The sequence below is a fragment of the Nothoprocta perdicaria genome, unplaced genomic scaffold (assembly GCF_003342845.1).
Source record: "Nothoprocta perdicaria isolate Ctin4 unplaced genomic scaffold, notPer1 scaffold_122, whole genome shotgun sequence".
Lineage (NCBI taxonomy): Eukaryota > Metazoa > Chordata > Aves > Tinamiformes > Tinamidae > Nothoprocta > Nothoprocta perdicaria.
Window position 1 is genome coordinate 1,116,394 of NW_020454339.1, and position 23,454 is coordinate 1,139,847.

The 23,454-nt window shown below is 37.6% G+C and overlaps 1 protein-coding gene across 3 annotated transcripts in view; it reads left to right on the forward strand.

Annotated features, from left to right (window-relative positions):
- The first annotated feature begins 9 nt into the window (after positions 1-9).
- The window catches only part of CPNE3 (copine 3), a 29,636-nt gene continuing 6,191 nt past the window's right edge, over positions 10-23,454 (forward strand). Inside the window, exons 1-14 of one of the 3 annotated variants that reach the window (XM_026054527.1) lie at positions 10-38; positions 8,501-8,640; positions 9,213-9,392; positions 11,221-11,295; positions 11,727-11,798; positions 12,539-12,622; positions 13,498-13,587; positions 17,580-17,678; positions 20,356-20,442; positions 21,025-21,084; positions 21,826-21,959; positions 22,425-22,479; positions 22,592-22,643; positions 23,064-23,197. In XM_026054527.1, the coding sequence (XP_025910312.1) occupies positions 8,509-8,640; positions 9,213-9,392; positions 11,221-11,295; positions 11,727-11,798; positions 12,539-12,622; positions 13,498-13,587; positions 17,580-17,678; positions 20,356-20,442; positions 21,025-21,084; positions 21,826-21,959; positions 22,425-22,479; positions 22,592-22,643; positions 23,064-23,197 (1,254 nt within the window). In that variant the 5' untranslated portion in view covers positions 10-38; positions 8,501-8,508. Of the gene's footprint in view, positions 39-188; positions 252-3,194; positions 3,245-8,500; positions 8,641-9,212; positions 9,393-11,220; positions 11,296-11,726; positions 11,799-12,538; positions 12,623-13,497; positions 13,588-17,579; positions 17,679-20,355; positions 20,443-21,024; positions 21,085-21,825; positions 21,960-22,424; positions 22,480-22,591; positions 22,644-23,063; positions 23,198-23,454 lie in introns of those variants that run through there. The other 2 variants (XM_026054526.1, XM_026054525.1) reach the window with 2 other exon arrangements.

Below are 23,454 nucleotides of genomic sequence, written 5' to 3' on the forward strand. Positions count from 1 at the left end.
GGGCGGGGGGGGAGCGCCGCGCCGAGCGGCCTGGACAGGTGAGGGGGCGGCGGGGGGTAACGGTCGCTAACGGTCGCGTRGGGGGTGGGTAACGGTCGCGCCGCGGCCTCCGACCGTCCCGCGGGCGGGGAGCGCCCCTCGCCCTTTAGGCGAGGGGCGCTCCCCGCCCGCGGGACGGTCGGAGGCCGCGGCGCCGCTCGGTGCGAAGCTTGGCCGCTCTGCGCGCTCTCGGCTCTCGTTCCCCCGTAGAGGTAACGTGGGGAGGCTCCCGGGTCTCTGTCCTCCTCGTTCCCACGGGGGTGGTAGAGTTTTGCCCACTCTCTGCTGGGGAGTACAGGAGCTCAAGTGTTAAAGGTACCTCTGTGGCAGCACAAAAATGCGTATTTGGTGCAAGAAGTGAGATTCAGACTTAGTGATTAACATTGCTCCTTTGTTTGTGTGTTTGTTTTTCTCCTTTTTTATGTAAGGTTTTAAATTTGGGTATGTAACGAAGAGGAGATTTTTCGTTTTTCATCCCTAAGTAAGTCTTGTCTGTTAGCAGAAGCAGGAGGAACAAGACAGAAGTATTTATGTCTGTTGTGGCACTGAGGAAACTATTATGTTTGTCCAAAAAGCATAACTTGTTTGCATTAAATATGTCAGAATTCATCTATAGAAAACTAYAGAAAAACAGAAGTTCTATTCCAGTAAGTCAAGTAATAGTTTAGTTCTTGCTGCTGTCATCTGCAAGATATTCCAGAGATTTTTACTGCACGTCTGTGTTGCATTGGGATTCCACTGGCTGTATTGCAACCAAGACACTAGTGTTTTTCCAACACTTAAAGCTATAGAGAAACTGCAGTAACGTATGCTGTAATAGCTATGTAGTGCTATTGACACTGAAGATTTGCCCCTGGGGTAAAGGCCCTTCTAGCCTTGAATTTGTGTTGTGGCCTCTTGAAACAAGTAGGCAAACAAAAAATAGAATTCTGATTCCCAGTATCTTACATTTAATATCTTTGCTTCATTTTTAAATGCTGTTTTAAATGTGCTGCTGCTGTTTGGGGGTTTTAGAATGTTGYTATTAAGTGTTCAAATGGCCCCTGTATTAGGCCGTTTGGGGCTGGCTTGCCCGGTCTGAGATTCTGCTTAAGAAATGACCTTAACRATTTGGGTTGTTTGCTCCATACTTCCTTCCGCTGCCAAAAGAAGCCGCCTCCTGTAGATGCTTCCGTCCTGTGACTGCTCTGGTGCATCAGTTCACTTTCTGATCCCAGAGGTGGTTTAGGATTCAGCCGAGTAAGTTGTTGTGCTGGCGGCAGCCTGCCCTGGTGCTCCTCGCGCCCAGGAGCATTACAGCAAATCCTCAGGTTAGTTGATGAGCACTTGTAAAATTATATGATGAATTATAGGAAGTGGCAGATTTGTTGAGTGTGTTCAGAGCCACTGCATTATGTATATGAGGAGAACCTATGATGCCTCCCAGGAGCAGTCAGTGAAGGATGTGAGTACCTGGAAAGCAGCTTTGTGGATTGTACTGAATGATATTCCTGGACCAGTGCAGTATAGGTGTCTCGTTTGTTTGTTTTTTTCTCAACTTTTCTTTCTTGTGTATCATCTTGCGGAATCTTTAAGAGCATAGGAAAATGGAAGTTTCCTAATGCAAAGGCATAGGTGGGAGCTTGCAAGCTACAGATTTTAGTCTACTCAATGTAAAACACTGTCACCTTTTGGAAAGAGCATTGAATGAGAAGGGCAAAGTAATCTGGTCTTTATTCTTAAAGATTTAGGTGTTTTTATTTTTGAATTCTCTTTTTATGGCTGAATTACTTTGTACTTTGTTCTGTGACAGTAAATGGCTATAGACTTGTCATGAATTTTCATTACGTAGAYGAATATGATGCCCAACAGATTATTCATTTTAATAAGAAATAGGGTGTACTTGGTCCTGTTACTTTCATAGTTATATGGGAGTGGCAATTATTAGTTTTAATTTTCATTTTCTATCGCATATTTTTTGTACATTTTTATTGAAGCTTTAGTCTTCTGCTGAGAGGTGCCCAGGCAAGTTATCAAAGATTCACTTTTATGAACTGGCATTTGTAACAGTGAAGTGTGATCACAACATGCCAGGCCTGAAATGAACTGTAAGAAGGATTAGTCTAAAACATGTGATAGCTTGCATCTTGTTTGTGCCATAAAACTTAGCAGGATGTAGTTATATATTCSCTTTTCTTTCCTCCAGCAACCATTAATAGTGTAAAGTCAGTACCCTTGTACATAGACATTAAARTAAAAAGACATGGTTTAAGATACTGCTCAGATTGCAAGGTTTTGTTTTCAGTAAGGAAGTGACTGATAAAATATATCTACAAGAAACCCATTTTTCCCTTACTGTATATTTAATCCAGTAAAATATATTAGAGGTCAGGACATGTTTGTTAATTGATTGTCTTGTTCAAGGTTAAATATTAACTTTTATAGTTCAGCTAGCTCAGATCAAAATATCACCCACATTTATTAAAAGCTTTGTGTGGAAAGGATACTGATGCTGGAAAGAACACTTGACATCAAATATATACTTAATAGGTAAACATGTGTATTCACGAATAAAAGTGTCAACAAAGGGGTCTTCAGAAATTTCAAAGTAATTTTGTGAACAGGAGTCCTGGAAGTCAAAATTAATAATCCCATACAGTGGGATTTTTAAAAATAGAATTCCACATATGTTATTTGGCAAAATAACTTAATGAGAAGCTTTTATATATAGAATCTATCTATAAATCGTTGCTTGACTTGTTACTCTGGTGTTGTGGCCAGTCCAGCACATACATATTTGAACAGCATCGATGAAGCCTATGTAAATAGATGATTCATTGCCCACAGAGAAAATAAATTCTACCATCACACACACTCATATATCACGGACTCCTTAAATATTAGCTCTGACTTCTGCTAGGCCTTTTCCACAGTAAAGTGGGCTCTGTGCTCAGGGGTCTTATATTTATCAGCTTAATTCCACATGTTCAATTAAGAACAATACAGTTCCTTAATACATGAAGGGTTGTGAATGTGATGAGATACAGCTGATACTGAAGAGTCAGTGTGAGCTTTAGAATATATAGGGAACAATTTGAGTTAAGGCATTAATTTCAGCTGCTTCTATTAATTAGCTTATAAGCACAGCAGCTGATGCAACAGGAGAGTTTATCAGCAGTGTGGCCTGTAAAGCAAGAGAAAAAGAGAAGCGAAGAGTTATTTGAAGGTAGGATTTTTAGAGAAGCCTCTAACATTGAAATGCAGTGATTAAATTAGGTTATAAGCTTATCTTGGTATTTTTAAAACTATATAAAATGGTAGATCTTGTGAAGTCTCTCTGGAATTGAGATGTTACTTTTTTTTTTAATATTCTTCTGGAAATACCCACTTTACATATATGGTATGATATTGGAGTCTGTGGGTGTGTCTATACATACACACACAGAGTGTAGTGTCATAAATTGTCACCACTAGACCCCTCAGTGGAAAAATGGCTGTCACAAGGAGTCCTGCAGTTGCTTTGTGTCAGCGGCTGCTGCGGGGAGAAGCACAGGCCTAGAGCCATTCACCACAAAAATACCTGCTTGCAAGAAGTGGTGTCCTGGTCTTGTCTAAAAGAGCGAAGACTAACAGAGGCTTTCATTTTGCATTCAGGAAGTAAGGCTTCCCTTTTATTATTTCAAGATTAGAATTGCTTCAAGGCTTTGATTTTTATAGCATATTTACATAACTTATTTGTTTCTGTGTTGTCATCTGTGCAGTTTCTTGGGAAATACTTAATCTTCCTGGGAGAATCAGATCACYAGTTGTGCATGGTACTGCCTTTTCATTCTGATGACTGTTTGCATAACTCACTTCAGTGCTGTAGCATCTGTATCTGGAAGATTAGCTGATCAAAAACATACTGTGTTATCAAGTTCTGAAATATTTCTCCTACTTTTTCCTTGTTCATCAGGGCTCCAGAGTGAGCACAGATTTTTGCTCTCTTGTCATTTGTAATTTATAGAAGACAGTAAATGTTCTATGACAGCAGCAGCTTTCTTGCATCAGGACAGGTTTGAGACTTATTACCAAACCCTGCTTAGAGTAGTGCTAACATTACTAGATCTTTTGTTTTTATGTAATTATGTCTTCTGCTTGACAGATTTGACTCAAACAGTTGTAGCTGTGGRTATGGAATTATGCTACCCTGGAGAGTCATCAGGGCCAGCCTGTGTTCTCCTCTGGTGTTGCAGTGTTGATGTGACTGTTGCAATCTGACAGTTCCTAAGTGCTATATTAGAAGAGGCTTGTGTCCTTCCTTCAAGCTGAATGCTGTGTTCACAGTTTCTGTGTAAAAGCTGACATAGGTCGGCTTATTTGGTGGATACAGCTTGTCTTTAGTACAGTTATTGGTAGAATTCAGAGAACATTATCACAAGTAAAACTGCAGGACAAGGCTAATCCTTGATTCTTGGTTTTGCTTTGATAATGACAGCTGGAGCAGAAGGATCTGTAATATTCAGTAGACCTAATCATGCTCTTGCTTTGACATGATCCTGGGTAAAAATAGTAAGATACCCCCCMCACACACCCCCATCCTGAGGCTTCTTTTCTGCAGGCTAAACAGGCCYAGCTCTCTYAGCTTCTTAATGAGAAATGCTCCCATCCCTTAATTGTCTGTGTGGCCCTTCTCTGGACTTGCTCCTGCGTATTCRTGTCTTTTTCTACTGCCCAGCACTGGAGCCAGGACTCCAGATGCTGCTTCACCAGTGATGGGTAGAGGGAAAGGATCACTTCTGTTCACCAGCTGGCAACACTTTTCCTGATGCAGTCCRGGATACCATTGGCCTCTTTTGCCCCCAGGGCATTTTGCTGGCTCCTGTTCAACTTGTCCACCAGGATTCCCAGGTCTTTCTCTGTAAAGATGTTATCCAGCTGATTAACCTTCAGCTGTGTATGAGGTTATTCCCCCATAGAAGGGGAGAACTTTTCATAGAATCATAGAATGCCRAAGGTTGGAAGGGACCTCAGAGGTCATCGAGTCCAACCCCCCTGCTCATGCAGGGTCAYCTAGAGCACGTGGCACAGGGCTGCATCCAAGCGGGTTTTAAAGATCTCCAAAGAAGAAGACTCCACAACCTCTCTGGGTTTTTGTTCATTTCCTTTTGTTCAGAGATCCTAGTTAGCCTGTTTCTCYAGCCTGTCAAGGTCCCTTAAATGGCATCACCACCAGCTGGTGTGTCAGCCACCTCTCCCCACTTTTTAAATTTCTGCARCTTTGATTAGTTTGCATTCAGCCCCCTCATCCAGGCTGTTAAGGAGAGCATTGAACAGTATTGGTCTCGGTGACCAGCTTGCAGCTGCGTTTCGTGCTGTAGGTCACAACTTTTGGGGTCCTGAATTTCAGCTAATTTTCAGTCTACCTCTCTGTCTGCTTATCTAGCCTGCACTTAATCAGCCTGTGCACAAGGATGTTATGGGACAGTATCCAGAGTCTCGCTGAAGCAGAGAGAAATGATATCCTCTGCTCTGCTGTCACTTGCTAAGGCAGTCACCTTGTTGAAGGCTATCAGGTTGGTTAAGCACAATTTTCCCTTCATAAATCCCTGCTGACTATTCCCAATCACCACCTTGTCCTTCACGTGTCAGCTAACACAGCCTTTCAAACCTGAGAAGAATTTTCCCCTTTGTGCATTTTTTATGAGGGTTTCTGACATTTTAAACAATCTGTGCAGAGCCCCTACTGCTACTTAAAGGACTTAGATTTTGCCTATGTGAAGTGTCTGCATGACCCCAAAAAGTTCTGTAATGACTGCTATGTTGAGAAATAYGTGTTGTTTATACCTAGGTGAAAGTTTCACAAACATAAATAGTGTATTTGGGGTTAGTGAAGTGTGACTTCTTTTTCCCTGGAAAGTATATTGTTATCTTTTAATCTTTATTAAAAATCAAGGTGTATATATAGCCATATACTGTACAAGCATCAGTCTTGCATTATTATGTTTTTTCTTTCAAGTATAATAAAATTATTTCTTTAAAATGCTATAAAAATATTACAGACCTCTTGAGTTATATAAATATTTATTCCTAATACTCTCAAATCTCAGAGGGAAATAATTTGTATTGTTTTTATTTTGCATTTTACAAAACTGGAGATGGACAGCATAAAGGACCATCTCAGGACTTGAGAGATTTTGCTTTTATATTTGGGTTTCAATATTCATTTCATTTTTTAATTCAAACAGTTGTCTTTTAGCTGCTAGCAACCGTCTCATGTCTCAAACAGCAGCATTTGTATTTCAGTGAAGGGATATGGAGCAGTTTGTTGATTGCTATGCTAAAGGATGCTGTCTGCACACACCTCTCTTGCAAGATCTGCTCTCTTTCCAGATTAGATATATAGTGAGAGAGACAGAAATGCAGAGGAGAGGAAGTTACAAAATGTTTCTGTGAGAAAGAGCATCTAGTATAAGAGAAATGGGGAGGAGTGGGAAACACAAAAGTTAATTATATTAACTGATCAAATGTTTAGGTTGACTTRTTTCTGTCCATTGTTTACTAGTAATTTTGAAAGTAGTACTTAACAAAAGAAATGTGATGAAAGCTTYTGAAAAGACACTTAACCTTAAATAATACTTGCCTTACTCTTTAGAGTTTCAATGAAGAGAATTTTGACCGTTTTGAGAGTATGACCTTGTCCAAGTTTGAATTCTCTTTTGTTTCAGGAAATCATTTGTGCGTGTGGTTGTAGCATCACTGGAGATTAGAATATCATTTTTGTCAGCATAAACTTGCTTTTCTGGAAACAACCATAATGACTCAGGCTCAGCTCTGCCCTGGATCCTTTGGGCAAGGCCAGTGGCCCTTAATGAGTCCTGTCTRGCAGCCAGAGGAGTAAAGAATGGAAAATGTCTCTATAAAAAGAGACCCAAGGAAAAAGGAACAATATTTTTAAAGATATGCTTTCTAAGGCTCAAAAGCATTGGCTTGAAAACAGCTTAGATACTTGGAACTTCACTTCCCCCCTCCCCCCCCTTTTTATCCCAAAGACTGTAACCAAAATTTGGTAAAGWTAGAGGGGGAAAAGGATGCTTGAAGATGGAATCACATTTAGGTGCTTGGGAGGTATAGCAGTATTTCTGTAAATCTGCTGTGCCTCCTATAAATAATGCATGTGCAGGGACATTGCAGTGGCTGCATTACAGATTATTCATATTCTGGTGGCAGCCTCAAGGGTCCATTTCTAAGTGAGCAAAATAGGAAAGGCAGTATATGAAACATGGTTAAGTGAAATGTAAGAAACCTCAGGAAATTCTGATTGCAGTTTTCTTTTTTTCTTCCTCTCTCCCCTTCCTTCCCCTCCCTTCATCCCCTCCCTCCCAAACAAATTCCTTTCCCTGAAAATTGTATAAATACAGTGAAGAGACGAGAAAGGTTAGGCTAAAGTTTCAGATCTAGATACACTGAAATGTGTGTGATGGAGGTGAATGGGATAGAAACAGGTGCCTTTTCTTCCTTACTCCTTTTTTTTTGCCTCACATGTTTTTTCAAGGTAGTTAATCCAGAAGGATCCTTCCTCTAGATTGCTGTAAGGATAAAGTGGTTTGGGAGCTCCTAAAACAGTTTGCGTTTGCAGGTGGATCTCTGTGAAGTATTAGTACTGAGTTAARGGCAACTGTACTGCAGAGGCTCCCTTCCCAAAGAGGTATTAGAAAAGGCCCTCCTGCATGTAAAGAAAATACCTATCTGCTGCTAGTATATGCTGAGTTGCAGTGGAGAATGAGAGTTGCTTCAAAGGAAATATGAGAAAGTCTTTATTTCATGATGTATTTTTATGAGCCCTCAGAAGGAACTCTTCCTCCTAATTTCTTAATTGACTTTAGTTTTGTTTATCCTATCAGAAAAATTATATTTCATCTGAAAGATATTTAAGGAACGATCATCTATTCCTCTTGCTCACAATAAGCATTTATTACTTTTCCAGTCCTGCCAATCTCATGTCTTTTTACAGAGAATAAATAGGAAAAGTATTTTGTGTGATCTGGTTTTATTCATTAAAATTTTATTAAAAGCTATTTTGTCATAAGAATGTTGCACACGTGTATTTTTTTACAAGTTGTAACTTGAAATTTACTTAGTATTCTAAAAACCTTGTCTTGAAAGTGTATGACAAAGTTTACTGTCAGTTGTCAGAAGCTTTTCTGGTGATGTGTCTTGTTTTCCACATGGGTCCGCCAGCTTTCTAAGAAACGTGATCTTGTTTCTTATGTGCAAACTTTGAAGTGAAGTTTTATCTCTCTGTGATAAAGCTGAGAGTATGACAGTTTTCTTGTTAATGTCAGTACATCATAAATCTTTAAGATGGCATTTTAGAGTCCCAGGACACCCTCTAACAGGCTAATACTTCTAATGATCACTTAGAGGAACAATGCACTGTGAACTTTCCAAGGTTTCTTTTTCAATCCATTTTTAATGGTGACTTTTTATTGCTACTTTCCAGCTTAAAAAATGGCAGCCCAGTGTGTGACGAAGGTTGAGCTGACGGTCGCCTGCACGAATCTCTTGGATAAAGATGTCGGTTCCAAGTCAGACCCGTTGTGTGTGCTGCTGCAGAACACAAGTGGTCAGCAGTGGTATGAGGTAAAATGTGATCCTGAGAATAGAGCCTAACTTGTTGGACCTATTCAAACACAGGAGCATAAAACTTTATTTAAAAAAAATTATTCACCATTGTGGCCACTGTCTGGCCAGTCCTAGCTAGATTATGTTTGCAGTAGGTATACAGGTAGTATGCTAGGAATTCTTTTCTAAGGAGTGCTTTCCTCTGTTTTTAATACTATTTCCCTTAACCATACGTGCACAGACAGAAGTCTTCTAGTGCTTAAGTGTGCTTTTATAAAATACAATACTCCAAAACTGTGTCTTGGTTTTGAAAATATGCTGCCTTTATGTTCGTCTTTGCAACACGGGAGTAGTTAGTTCTTACAGGGAACAAAGAGAAACAGTTCCTTGAATATCTCTGACTCACAGTAGCAGATTTTATAACATTCAGTGGTTAGTTTTATTTGAAAAGGCCTATCAGCATATATGTCTATTTTAACTAAGAAAATCCTTCTGAAGGCCTTTAAGTCATTTGGAAGCTTATTGTAGTTGTTTGAAYTGACTAGTAAAATTTTGGCTAAAGTGATGGGTTTTTTTTCTTTTAACTCTAGGTTGATCGGACAGAAAGAATTAAGAATTCCTTGAACCCAAAATTTGCCAAGAAATTCGTCATTGATTATTATTTCGAGCTTGTTCAGAAACTTAAATTTGGAATATATGACATTGACAACAAGACTTTTGATTTGAGTGATGATGATTTCCTTGGAGAATTTGAATGTACACTGGGACAAGTAAGTATGCAGTCCTTTGTAATTAAGAAAATACAAACCTAGTGCAAATCATTAATCACTTTTATCTTAAAAAAACAGCTTTAGATACTTATCGTTGTGTTCTTGTGTAGACAGGATACTGTAATTTGAAAACTGAATTCTTTTTCCCAGGTTCAGTTCACTATGTACCTCTTATTTACGAAGATCTTGAGGTATTTATTTAAAATGTATTCTAAAATCTGCTTCCTAGATAGCTATCTAAATGTAAGAGGACTGCCAAGATGCACAACATAATAATAGGTAGTTATTTACACTAGTGCTTAATTTCTTATTTGTATACTCCCAGAAATAAATGAATTAAATTAGAATGACAAACAAGGGCCATTTTAATTTTCATAATGATTGCCTTCTATGTAAGGCAAGCAGTGATTCTGGTTGTACCTGCTGTTGATGTCACCCTAATTTCGCAATGTAATTCCCATGTTGTCRTTCTAGCTCCTTAAAGGACACAGTAAAATAATCGAGAAGGGCTCCAAGTACTAGGTTCTGTTTAGTTGAATTTATTCACCAGCACAAGATCTTTGTGATAATGATCACGCCAGGCAATGGTAGATGTTGTTATAGGGATGGTCTTATCAATTAGTAAATAGCAACTAAAAATTAGTAGAACTTAATGGAGCACACTGCTTGTTCCAGTAAAATGCTAGCGGTTCTTTACCCTGAGGGTATAGGGGGCTCTCAACCTTATAAGCAGTCACGTTAACCAATTGTCCCAGGTTAAAGGGAGGGGAGGGAAACTCAGAGTAGGGAGAAGAGTTGATCACTTGTCCTTCCTAATCCCTGCTCTACTCGTCGAGGCCAGGTGCTGTTTTGTATACCYTTAGGGAAGGGATGTGTTGCTGTGCTACAGTCAGCCTTATAAGGCGATCCTTGCAGAATCTTCAGGGGACTTCCATATAATCAGCTTTGCACCGCCAGGGAGGCGGGTTTCAGTCCCTTGTCGAGCGTTTTGGAAATGTATCAGTTCTTTGTTTGCAAATTTGACTGAAGCGAGACTGCCCTTCCTCCCCAGGACTTCCTGCTTCCCAAAGTTTCGGCATCTCTTTTCTGCCACACTGGCAGAGCTCCTGCAATTCAGTCACTTGTTAACGCTTTACTCTCCTGTCAGCTTCTTTTAAGTTCTAGTAGAACTATAGAAAGCTTTTCTTCTCAGGAGTGTCTTCTCAATTTTTCCACCACTATAATTATTTTTACTTATAGTGTGTTCGGAAAAAGGAGGCATTGTGAAATTAAATTAACAATTTAAAAGTAGTCATTTGTTTGTGCAATAAAGAAAGACCTAGAGAATGAGTAGARAGTCTTCTGTGAAAACATTGCCTGAAAAGGCTAAATTGTAATTTTACAATCAACTAGAAACTCTACAAGAAGAGGCTGATGGTTATTTGCATAGCAAACACATTGTKTTTATAAATATGTTTGCTGAAGCTGTTTATGAAATGTGACTTGCATCTCTCTAAATGGTATTTCTGAAAAACTTGAGAATGGCTTAAGATTGTAATTTAAGATACTATTGTTGTCCTTGTGTGTGTATTATGTTGCTATAAGGTGTTTTATTCTGCTCATGAAATTCAATATTCATTCATTCATGCATCATGTGAATATTTCTAACTTTGAAGTGTACCAGGTATATATCTATCTGTAGCAGAAAATAGGAAATAAATGCTGTCATCTTCATGACAAAGGAAGCATTCTTAATGTGAAAATACCTCACAGTCTCATTTCCTGCATATGAAAAAATGATTTGATTCCTCTAATAATAATGCTTTATACTGAACTTCTGTTTTGGCAGATAGTTTCTAACAAGACTTTAACAAAACCATTAGTGCTCAAAAATGGCAGACCTGCTGGAAAAGGCAGTATCATGGTAAGATAATACCACTTTTCAAMATTTATCCATAACGTTTGTTTATTTTGCTGCTTAAACATAGCATGTCTAATTCACAGTGGTAGAAGGAGTGTCTACAGCATTTGAGAGTKTGGTTGCAGAGATTATTCCTTTGTTACCAAAGGGGAAGGTTGYCCCAATTCTGCAGCTGAAAAACTCCTTGTGTGCATCTTTGACAGCATAAGGGAATGGACAGAATTCATGGCGCAAAGCGTCAGTGCGTGTACCAGTACGTCCTGATGTCAAAGCAGATTGTGTTGTGGGTTTTTTTTTTTCCCATTCTTAATGCTTTATTTGTGAGTAAATTTTTTTTTTTAAACATCTCCAAGGAATCTTGTGAACAACGTGAGAAAATGACATGGCCTCTAAATACAAGTTACRTGACCTTTGTTACTTTCTTTCCTATCTAGATTACAGCAGAAGAAGTGAAGGATAACAGAGTAGTTATACTGGAAGTAGAAGCAAGGAAATTGGACAATAAGGTATTTAAGTGGTTGCTCTTTCTGTGATGAAGCAGTGAAATTAGAATCCTGTGACAGGGGAAGCATTAGAATGTTAATTCTAATGTTTTGAGAAGTAATTGAGTCCATTAACGTTTTTCTAGAAGAAAAATGAAGATTAACTTCAGAGTAACGTTGACTATTTCAGGGATATTCCTAGAACAGCATTTCACCATGTAAATGTAAATCTTCACAGTTAATTAAAAAGATAAGGGAGTTCTTGTATATCCATTCATTTGAACAGTTTCTTAATTGATTACCTGTAAATTTATTAAAATAAATGCTAAAAGTGTATTTACCRACATAGATCTGCAGTTTTACTGTAAGTACCTGAATCTGTCATGTTAAATAGTTTTGGATTGGCTGAAATTACTGTATTTAAAAGTATATKTTAAATAATAAATCCATCATTTCATTACTGTCCAACTTTGTAGTATAAGTAGCTCCCTGACTACTTAGTCATTTAAGTAACTCTGAGTTTGCTGAAATTGTTACATGTTTAGTATATAGACACTAGAGAAATGTATGTGCTGTTTGCCTAATCTCTTTTATATGTGCTAATATTATCTGACTTGAATTTCTTCATCTGAATAATAACAAGTCTTTATTTGCTAACTATTCCCTAACAAGTTTACTTGTTAATCTAAGTGTATTTAAAGTAGCATTTAATGACATTCATGCCTCGGGCTGTTCTGTGATAATTGCATGTTCTTTAAATGCAGGATTTCTTTGGAAAGTCGGATCCTTATCTGGAATTCCACAAACAAACTGGAGATGGAAACTGGGTGATGGTTCACAGAACAGAGGTAGGATGTTTTCTATCAACAACCTAGAAGCTTTGGTAATTTTGATTTTTAGTGTGTCGTACTGCTTAGAAGTACAGCATCTTAAAAAGAAAAAAAACGGTCCAGTAGTTGATATGCAGATGAGAGTTAGAAATTCGTAGCTGTTCCGCTGACTTTTTGTTACGTGGGATTTTTTTTTCTATATTAAATCATTTTATTCCTTTTAAAAGAAGAGCTTCTATTGATATCAATCAGTTTTATTGGATGTTTTATATAACGAACACATTCTAATGGACAAATTCGACATATGCATCAGTATTCATAGAATCATAGAATGCTTAAGGGTGGAAGGGATCTTTAGAGGTCATCAAGTCCAACGCCCCTGCACACGCAGGGTCACTTAGAACATGTGGCACATGCATTAAGTATTATTTCTGAATGTAATTTATCACTTTTAGCTTGAGACACGCATGCAACAAATATCCTTTTACTCTCATGTGCTATTTCTGCTGAACTATACCATGGCTTTCTTGAGGAAATATTTTTCAGTAATTGATGAATGTATCAGCATAACCATATATATATAAACATAGTGAAATCATAAATTCTTTCCAAAGTAGTAGCAGGATGATGTAGTAGATCACAGTTCAAATTAGAGAATGCTGATTTTAAAAGATGTTATTCGTTTTTTGACAGTGATATTGCATGTTAGGATTTTTGTTGTTGCTTTTCTAAATTGTATAYGTTTGTATTTGTATTATGGGGAGTGACAGGCAGTCACATTAGTCAAAAATTTTTGCTTATGAAAATTGTGGCATGAAGGTAGGACCAGTTTTGATGATTTGATTGTTTACCACTTTTTTGAATACTACTATTTTGACTTTTTTTTTAAACAGGTTATTAAAAACAACTTGAATCCTGTTTGGAGACCATTTAAAATCTCTCTCAATTCCCTGTGTTACAGTGACATGGATAAGTCAATCAAGGTAATGTATAAGAAATGCATGTAATCTTATGAATATATTTAAAAAAATAGGAAATGTAATGAGAAATGTGTTATTTTTAGTTTGTTTATTTGTTTCAAATTATATTGAAAGGGCTTTTTTGTTTGTTTGTTTTTCTCTTTATTATGTATTTGAAAGTCACAAAGCTGTAGACATGCTTTGGGGGGAAAAAAAAATCTCCAATCTATGATGCATAACAGTTGGTCTTTGAAAGTCTGGGAAAACAGTTCAACCCAGCTTTGAAGCTCCAGGTCCGTTTCTTTCTTAGATTATACAATTTGAGTGTTGTGTTGGCCTACCTCAGTAGTGTTAGGAGTGTATGGTGAAAGATGCATGGTAAAGATGCATTAGGATATGCTTTTTGTTTTTTTTTCTATTTTATGAATCTTGTAGCATCTTGTTACTGGTGCACTAGGTAACACTAATGGAATCCTTACTGCACTCTCTGAGCTAACAGATAAATGTTTTAAACATGTTTAACATCCCTTTCATCCCTTTTTTTCTCCTGCTTGTTTTTTTTTTTTTTTCCTCCTTTTTCCCTTTGCTTGCATGCTTGTCTTGTATTACAGTATATTTTTTGGTTTAGTCTTTAACTATCTCCTGAACATGTGTTGCAGCTGTTGCTCCTCTTTCAGCCTCTTGTAACAGTGGTGTAATCGGCTCCAGATAATCTGGCTGTGAATGAGGGAATCAAATTAATGTGGTGCTCCTGGTTGCTGCATCCCACCAGGAGTAAATTAACGACAAGATGAATCCCTCTGGAATGAAACGTAACTTACACTGAARGGGAGGCGTTACCTTTTAAGCAAGTTGATTTTTCTTGCTTGGTGTCTGTAGAGGAACTTTCTATCTAGTTATGGAAAGGGCTTAAAGAGGACACAAGTCTATACTCTGCTCACTTCATCAGTCAGGACTCTTGACCTTTCATAAACTGTGTAGGCACCTTGTTTATATGAAATTATTGCCATTATCAGAGAATGCTGCTCTTTTATCTTCTTCTTAGCAGATAATGAGCAGTCTAGGTGAATTCCTGCAATATAATGTCACACTTGGTCCTGTGTGTTTTGAATAAGACTTGTGAATCTGAACTGTGAATTCTTCCCAGCCCTTAGGATCCTGAGACATGTGGGAACTAGAGCCGATGTGATTTAGCAGAACACTGGCTCAAGCAGCTGGAATGTGGAGTGGGTTTGGTACAGAGGTCTAGATCTCAAGTACGGAGTCAGCAGCTGCTCCTGGCGAGAAAAGGTCTGCATGCAGTTGGCAGGCCTTCTTCTCAAACAAATCTAGCATCTAGCTCAGAGTCGTTTCAAAAGCGGGCAGTAAGGAAGACACAGAGCCTTTCTGTTTGTAGCCCAGATGCCCCCAAAACAGAATACTTGCCCTTGAGGGCTCCTTTAACTTGCTCTGTTAGCCTCCGCAGATGGTCCTCAAACTCTGCATAGTCTTTCAAGGCCATTTCCCTTTCTCAAAAGATCTGAGATAARAGTATAGCAGTAATTTAGATCCTTGGATAAAACTGAATATTCTGTCAGAGGGTCAAGCAAGTCTGCAGAGTGATAGTTTTACTGGGGCTAGTTTTTAACTTCTGCATTTTGAATTTTACTTTGAATTAGTTACGTTTTCTGAATGATTTTGTTTGGGAAATCCTTACCTCATTATAAACTGACACGAGTGTGTTAGGAACCTGAGATTTTAGTATTAAAAAACAAGCAAAAAAAAAATCCACAAACCACTAACTGTTCTTCCTCTGGGAAAGGACAAAGGAGAGCACAATGAGCTGCATGTGACAGATGTAAAGTATATGGCTTGAGGCAGCCTTGGAAAACGCTTAACAGTCACAGCSTGTCACAAGAACCTGTATGGATTAAAATACCTAATTACAGAGCAGCGTAATGAACAACTACAAGCCTAGAATCTCATAAATGCTTCCCTTGCTGCTTTTTAGCTTTTTACTTACTTGCATCCATACTGTTCGTTTTATTTCCTTGCTCCTTTCTTTCTCCTTTCTCCAGAATATCTGGGACAGTTCTTGCTTCTCCGTATGTTGCAGACATGTTTCTCGGTTTAGCTAACAAGCATGTTAACATTTTTGATTAAAACAATTCCCTGAAGATGGAGTGATTTTTTCATCTCTGCCATGATTCAAAATGACATGATAGCACCTAACCAGGTATACTGTAGGCTTTTAATGATACCTATTCAGATTTTTACTTCAAAAACATATATTTATTTCCAGTGGAAATTTGATTTTACTGGTAGTTTATGGGTTTCAGGTGGTAGATTGGATTCCACTCTCTGGTRCATCTCGGAAATGTGGGAACTGTCACTTCAAACGTTAAAACACAAATGAAATTGTATTATAACGCTGTTGAATGGATAAACAATGCTTTACCACTTTTATATGCATGCAGTGGCAGACAAAATTGGCTATTTCTCATAGTAAGTAAAGACACATACTGTATTTTTTGAGTGGCTTTTCACCCATCGAATGACTTGGTTTGTGCATGCAGAGCAATGCACAAACCAAGATGATACTGTGTCTTTTGGATTTATGTATACACTCCATGTGARTCTGTTTGCAGTGAGTCAGTGTTTTTTTTTTTTTCTGTGTTGAAAATGTGAGTGTGTCTCCTTGCATAAGTATGTGTAGGTCTGCTGGGAAAGCAGACATGTAGTTTCATCACACTCTCTCGAGATATTGCCTGTCCAAGAGAGCATTTGTGGGAGGGGAGAAAAAAGGAATGTTTTTGTCTTGCTGAATATTTTAAATGCAGTATTGGAAATGTATATTGGGTTAGATGGATCAAGAATATCAAGCAGGACAATTTTCTTTTTTAAAAAGAAAAACAACAGTGCTAACTTTGAACAAGTATCATAGCTCTTGGTTCAGGAAATATCTTCAGTGTAAATTTCAGATGCTGAAGCACTTGGCTGAGTATCTGATTGGCTCAATTTAGAGCAGCAAAAGAATTTACATCACCTTTGCCACATACATCAAATCCTTTGGTACAGTGACTGCTTGTATGAGATTTGATTATGTTTTTTTATTTGATTTAAAGTTGATAGTATGTGCATGTGCCTGTGTTTTATTAGTATATTCAAGATACTGTAGCAGCAGTGCAAACTGCAGTGTTTAGAGGCATATTTTCAACAGAATAGAACTTGTACATATTTTATACTTCAACATTACTGTTGAATATGTTTTCCAGAAAACTTACTGCTCTTAGCAGCTCTYGTGTGTTGCAGTTACTCATTTTACTGTGTTATTCCTAAATGAAATGAGCAAACAATTCAACCTGTTTTTCTTGAGTATATCAAAGGATTTTTTTCAAAGTGGAAAAGACATGAAGGCAGTCATTCAGTTCAAGCTGTATATACGCTATACAAATTTTCTGAAAGCTAACACTTTGATCCCAAATAATTCCAACCATGACTCTTAGTGTTGTTTTTTTTCCTTTGATCTGATTCATATAAGTAAGTTAACTGGTATGTCTGTCTTGCTAAAGTAAAATAAAGTCACATATTATAATACACATTTTTTTTTACTTGGCAGAACGCTTGGGGCACATTGATAACTTCAATTTTTAAAAACCAAGAATTGAGAACATCATGAACTTGCATATGTTTTATATCTCTTAGAAATGACGTCTCCTAATCCTTAATGACATCTAGAGAYAAGTTCCCTAGCCTCCTCAACACCATCCCCTCCCATGCATTTCAGTAGAATTGATGCTCTGCCTAGTTTAAGGCTTAACTGAATTTTAGTGTAAGACCTGGTCTCAAATCCAGTCGATTGGATTTACCAAATGTACCAAATTGCCTCACTAGCACATGGGAAACTCCAYGATGTAAGAGATTCCATAGTGTTGTGTATATTGAGTTTTGTAAAATGCCATTAGAAACACCATTGCAGTATTAATTACCTTGGTAGGATATTGATGTTACTAACGCTGCATAATGGTTCATTTTAGGTAGAGTGCTATGACTATGATGGTGATGGGTCTCACGATCTCATAGGAAGCTTTCAAACCACAATGTCAAAACTGAAGGAAGCATCTCGGTCATCACCTGTAAGTTTTGTATAGTCTAAGCTGCCTGTGTGGTTTTTATTATGCTTTCTCATTTTGGGGCTACATTGCATCACTAGATTTGCTTTTGGTGTGTAAGTTGTGTTTGGCTACAACTTCAAATGCTAATTTGGTTGACGCAGACTCAGAATTTACATTAGGAATTCATTATTCCAAGGTCTTGGTTGGTTTTCAGTGCTAAAAGTGTATAAATACCAAACATTCCTTTGAAATAAATTTCATAGATTTAGGAAAAAAGCCAAATTTAGAAAATACAGATAGGCAGAATACACAATAAAGTACAAATTTTCTTCCAGTTAAAAGGACAAAGCTTGTAGCACTTCTGTGACGTTTGACTTAATCCTTTATTTGAAGTGCAGCGCTCATCAGCTACAATGCACCATACCTCAGTGAATGTGAAAGACCTCAAGGTTTAGTTACCACCATACACACATTCCCTTGATGTGTTATATCAGATGTCTGCTGGAGTAAAATGATCTTTTGTGTTTCTTACAAGCATTAACAATTTGCAAACCTTGTTAGAAACAGAGCTTACATTTAAAAAAATGAAGGACAGCATAGCAACTCTTAACATAAAAGTCTAATGGACAACAAAAGTATTATTTTTTTCCTTTAATTCTGTGCAATTTGAATTAATTGTTCATGCATTATGAATAATGGGATATGTCGAGTGCCTGCTTGTACTGCTTGGGTGTTTGGGTTTAACTGAATTCTTCAGAGCTGCTGGTGATTGAAAAATGGACTTTGAATGTAGAGTGTCTGTGAGTTAGTTTTGAACAGTGCAGGGCTATTCATTCTGTTTCGTATCTGTTAGGAATTTTGAAATTTTTACCTTATTTAATTTGCTAGGTGGAGCTATTCTTTTTCCTAGTTTTTCTGTGTCCAGATGATGACAGTTTAGCTCTCATTGCTGACAATTCTCCTTCTTATTATTGTAATTAAAGTATGCACGTAGGAATGGGAATGGACCATGTAGAATTTAATGAAATAGCTTATTTTTCTCTTCTTTTATAATACACTGATTTTTAAAAGTGATCTTACACTTTTGTTCGTACCATGAACTGAGTAAACCTAGAAGGATTCTGTACATTCATATTTTCCAGCATACTTTTTTCTCTGAGAACCACAACTGTAACTACCCGGGAGTTGTGAATTGTGCTGTATAAAGACTCCTTGGGAATACATGTGGTTATTTCTATTTCTCCCCTATCAATGGAAGAAAAAGGGGAGAAATGAAATAGGCTGGGTCTCTTGTGAATTTTAATTTATTATTATTATTATTATTATTATCTGCATGGTTTTGGAAGTGCTTTAAGAAAGCCTTCATGAGCATCTTGGCTATACCTGTTCAGAGCAGCTGTGTCAGAATGGAGTAAAGATGGGCAACAACACAGATAAATAGGGTGCTCAGGCGGCTTCTGTTTTTAAAGGGAGCTGTTCTCTAATCCCATGTGATTTGATACTGTCCATAAGGTGTTTCCAGTGCAACGTGAAGTTTGACTTCATAGGCTCATGGTGTGATCTCTGGTTATTCCTATAATTCTGACCTCTGCTGTCCCATGGGGAGTTTGGGGCAGCCCCTYAGAGTTTCCTTGGGCTGAATGTGGCTGTGACTCCGGCTCCTTGGGATCCTGTTCTGCTTGTAAGGCTCAGATGAATGGGGAGCTTCTAGAGAATTACTGACAAGTTCCCCCCTGCTTCCTCTTAATATGTATTTATTTTCCCCAAACTTTGAGTTCTGGTTGAATGATTATGAAATTTACTTGAAAGATTGCATTACATATGCGTGCTGTATATTTGTGGCCAGTATTAAAGAGTRCCTGAATGATGGAGTTACTCAAAGACAACTTCCAGGAAATGGAAGCGATGCTGATGTGGTAGTGAAATATCCAGAAATCTCCTTCAGTTCTTTTGGAGGGTGAGGAAGAAGCATACCGACTTGCCAAGTGCTAGCCTTGCTAGAACATTCTGTGCCTTTTTGCTCTTGGGATTAATTGCAAGATTGCCTTTTTAAAATCTGGCTTTAACATGAATCAAAGCATCAAAGCAGTGGAGCTTTGCTTTTTTTTTTTTTTTTNTTTTTTTTTTTTTTTTTTTTCCCCCCCTTCCCCTCCTGGCTCCAAGGCAGAAGGCCAAGCTGAAATGCCTCTTTGGACTATTTACATGCCAATCACATGCCCTCAGGAGGACTGGCTAGTAACAAGACCTTGTGAGGCACACTAGCTAGCTCCTGAGCCCAAGTTTAGAAATTTATATTAAGCTACTGCTTCAGTTTGTGAAGCCTAAACTGCTGAATTTGGAAGATTTCAGTATCTTTCTGATGGGAGCTCTCATGCTTTAGTTGAATAATCCTGTCTTTATGAAAGAGAAGGTTTTTAGAACAACTCTAGAGAGAAAACGGTGCAGAATTTCATCTGGTTGAAATACACTTCTTTATATAAATCTTTTCGTAAGCTTTTGATAGAGGGTTTTTTCCTCTGTCCTGATAATTTATTTTTCTTGCATATTTTGAGTGTGCTGAATTAACTTTTGTCTGATAATGAAACAAACTGCATTTTTAATGCAAGACAAAAATAYCAGTCCAATCAAACTAAGAATTTCCGAACGTGTTGCATAAATGATATTTATTGTGCTCATGTCTTCTCTTGCATCTACATAGGTCGAATTTGAATGCATAAATGAGAAGAAACGACAGAAGAAAAAAAGCTATAAGAACTCTGGCATTGTGAGTGTTAAGCACTGTGAGGTCAGTAAAATATTCTTGTTTGGCTGTTTGTAAGCATTCAGGTGCAACAGCTCCCATGTTCAGTATGCCCTCAAAATGTCTGGAACTGTAAAATCTGAAAGTTGTCTGCATACATGTCTGTGCGTTGAACATTTAAGGGTGCTGATTTATGTAAAGAGAAATAAACCTCAGGCAGCTGAAACAAGAGACTGCCCTGTACAGTCCCCCGCTCTCATTTTCTTGAGGTTGCTGTTCATATGGCAAAATTGCTTACCAGTTTTCAGGCTATTCCTGAACCACTGAATTTCCAAATTTGTCATATTATAGTGATTTATAATCTGTCAAGTCTGTCTTAATATATTGTGTTATTAGTGACTGTGGTTTTGGAGCTGTTTTGTAATTTCCATGTACTATTGTGAAAGTCCTGATTCTGATGTGCTCTCTGTGTGTGGTACATACACTGTAACATCCTCACTGCAGTAGTGGGGTGATGGAGAGTAAAAGCAGTGCAACCTCAAGAGTTATCCGATAACACCTGTTTTTCTTCTCTCTGAATTTTCTACTCTCTGTATTTTACTTTATTTATTTTTTTTTTTTTTTTAGATTATAGTAGAATGCACATTCCTTGACTATATAATGGGTGGATGCCAGCTGAATTTCACGGTAAGTTAATTATGTATACATATATTTATATAAAATAGCTTTTGAAATTTTGGAGCAAGCTAAAATGTGYCATTGATAAACTGTGCTCTTTATTTGATAACTGCATTTTTCATTATTCCAAAGTCCTTATTTTGTTTCTGAAAAATAATTTTCTTTGCCCTTGGTACAAAGATCTGAACCTTGAACCTCTGCTATGTTTAGTAGAAACTGGCTGAGCTGTGTGGAAGGAAAAATTTACAGTTCCCTGGTGGTTCAATTTGTTTTATGCTTCCTTTTCATAAGTGTTTGGTTCTTTCTTTTTTTTTTTTTTTTTTTTCCCTCTCTGCCTAAGATTTCTCTTTTGACCTTGAATGTGGTTTTCAAGGCCTTTTGCCCAGTGAAAGCAACACACAGAAGCCACGAATGGGGAACTGGCCCTGAAGTGCTTTCATTTGTAAAGCTCCAGTGGCACCTTGCAGTATTTTTCGTTATTGACCCAGAGAAAATGATCTCTTTACATCAGAGAAAAGACTATTCTGTGGTCTCTGGCTAGTCTTCTTATGAATCTGTGTATGGTAAGAAACAAGATGAACTTTACAACTTTTGAAGAGCTGCTGTGGATATTAATGGAAAGTAAACACAGCTGAAACATGACAGCTAAAATTCACCCCACCCCTTCTGAGGGGAGCAYGGATTTTTCCTGAGATTGGAAGGCTGGTTTCACTCCTGGTAGCAGTTTGGAGTAACCCTTGTGTTTGGTAGGTGGGGATAGATTTTACAGGCTCCAATGGAGACCCTCGCTCCCCAGACTCGCTGCATTATCTCAGCCCCAGTGGAGTTAATGAGTATCTGACAGCCATTTGGTCAGTAGGAATGGTCATTCAGGACTACGATACGTAAGTCAATTATTTTTATGAATACGCCTATATTTTTGTGGTGATTTTAAAATGGGCTGTAATGTGGAAGATGTGAGAATGGCAGAAATATATATATCAGAACGGAAGCTTTTGACCTCAGTGAAGGCTGAAAAAAAAAAAAAAAAAATCATAATCACCACTTTGCTTGTTTAGCAGCAAACAGGGCTTTTTGTGTTGTATACAACTATACAAACAGGGCTGTGTTGTATACAGCTTATTATTTTAAATAAATGTTTGAATTCTTGATGATTTAGTGTTAAAGACTTTTTTTGGTCCTAGATGTGTTTACAGTGGGGAAACTTTCACTTAATTTTTCCACTTAATTCTGAATAAGCTGCTTTTTTAATGATAAAAGTAGCACTGATTAGCTTAATTTACTGAACTATGACAGCTTTTAAAGCAAAGCACTCACTTCATTTTCTTTTGAATTGCTTTTTTTTTTAGAGATAAAATGTTTCCAGCCTTTGGATTTGGGGCACAGATTCCTCCTTCCTTTCAGGTAATGGAATATGTATTAAAATTGCATACAGTGCATTACATTGGATAGTTCAACGTGTTACTTCAGGAGGAGATTGTATGTACAGTTCTAACTGTCCTTCATGTATTGACAGGTGTCACATGAGTTTCCTTTAAATTTTAATCCATCAAACCCATTCTGCAGTGGTAAGTCCGAAACTAAATTTTTCTAAAATTATGTAAAACAATATATATCTGTGTGTTTCTGGTATCACTAGCACAGCTCTATGGATGTTAATGTCAATGATTCCAGTTTATGTTGGAAAATGTATCTAACTTATTAGACCATGGGCGTGAGGGGATAAAAGGACTTGAAAGGTAAATTGTGAAGCATGCTGATCAAACTAAATAGGAGAGTCCTCTCCTATTGTAAGAGTCCTCCTGTCCTCTAACAAGTATCTTCATTATTATAGCTATCATTTGTTCTCTCTAATGATTCGTGAAATAAATGTTTTGAACACTGGGGCACAGTATAGGCAGTCTAGGAACAAGTCTTCTATGTTGAAATGTCACTTCCCTGGTAATTCTAATATGAAAAGCTAAGAAGAAAATATCCTTGTTCCTCAGGAATCCAAGGCATTGTTGATGCATATCGGGCTTGCCTTCCTCAAGTGAAGTTATATGGGCCAACCAATTTTTCTCCAATTATAAATCACGTGGCAAGATTTGCTGCTGCAGCCACGCAGCAGCAAACAGCATCTGTAAGTTCTTTATGGTAGTGTGTGTATTTCTTCTCATTTTTGTTTCCTGCCTGTATGCGTTATTTTTCTCTTGTAAGCTTGTAAGTGTAACGTCTTTCAGCAACTTGCCATTTACCCTGTGAAATTGTAGTTAATATTCTTAAAACTAGATAAAGTCTTACTCATTCTTGCAGGTTGTGCACAGCAATTCTGTTCTAAATTAAACTCCTGAGAGAGCTGAAGTAGCAATTTAAATGTGACATTTTTGTGTGATCTTT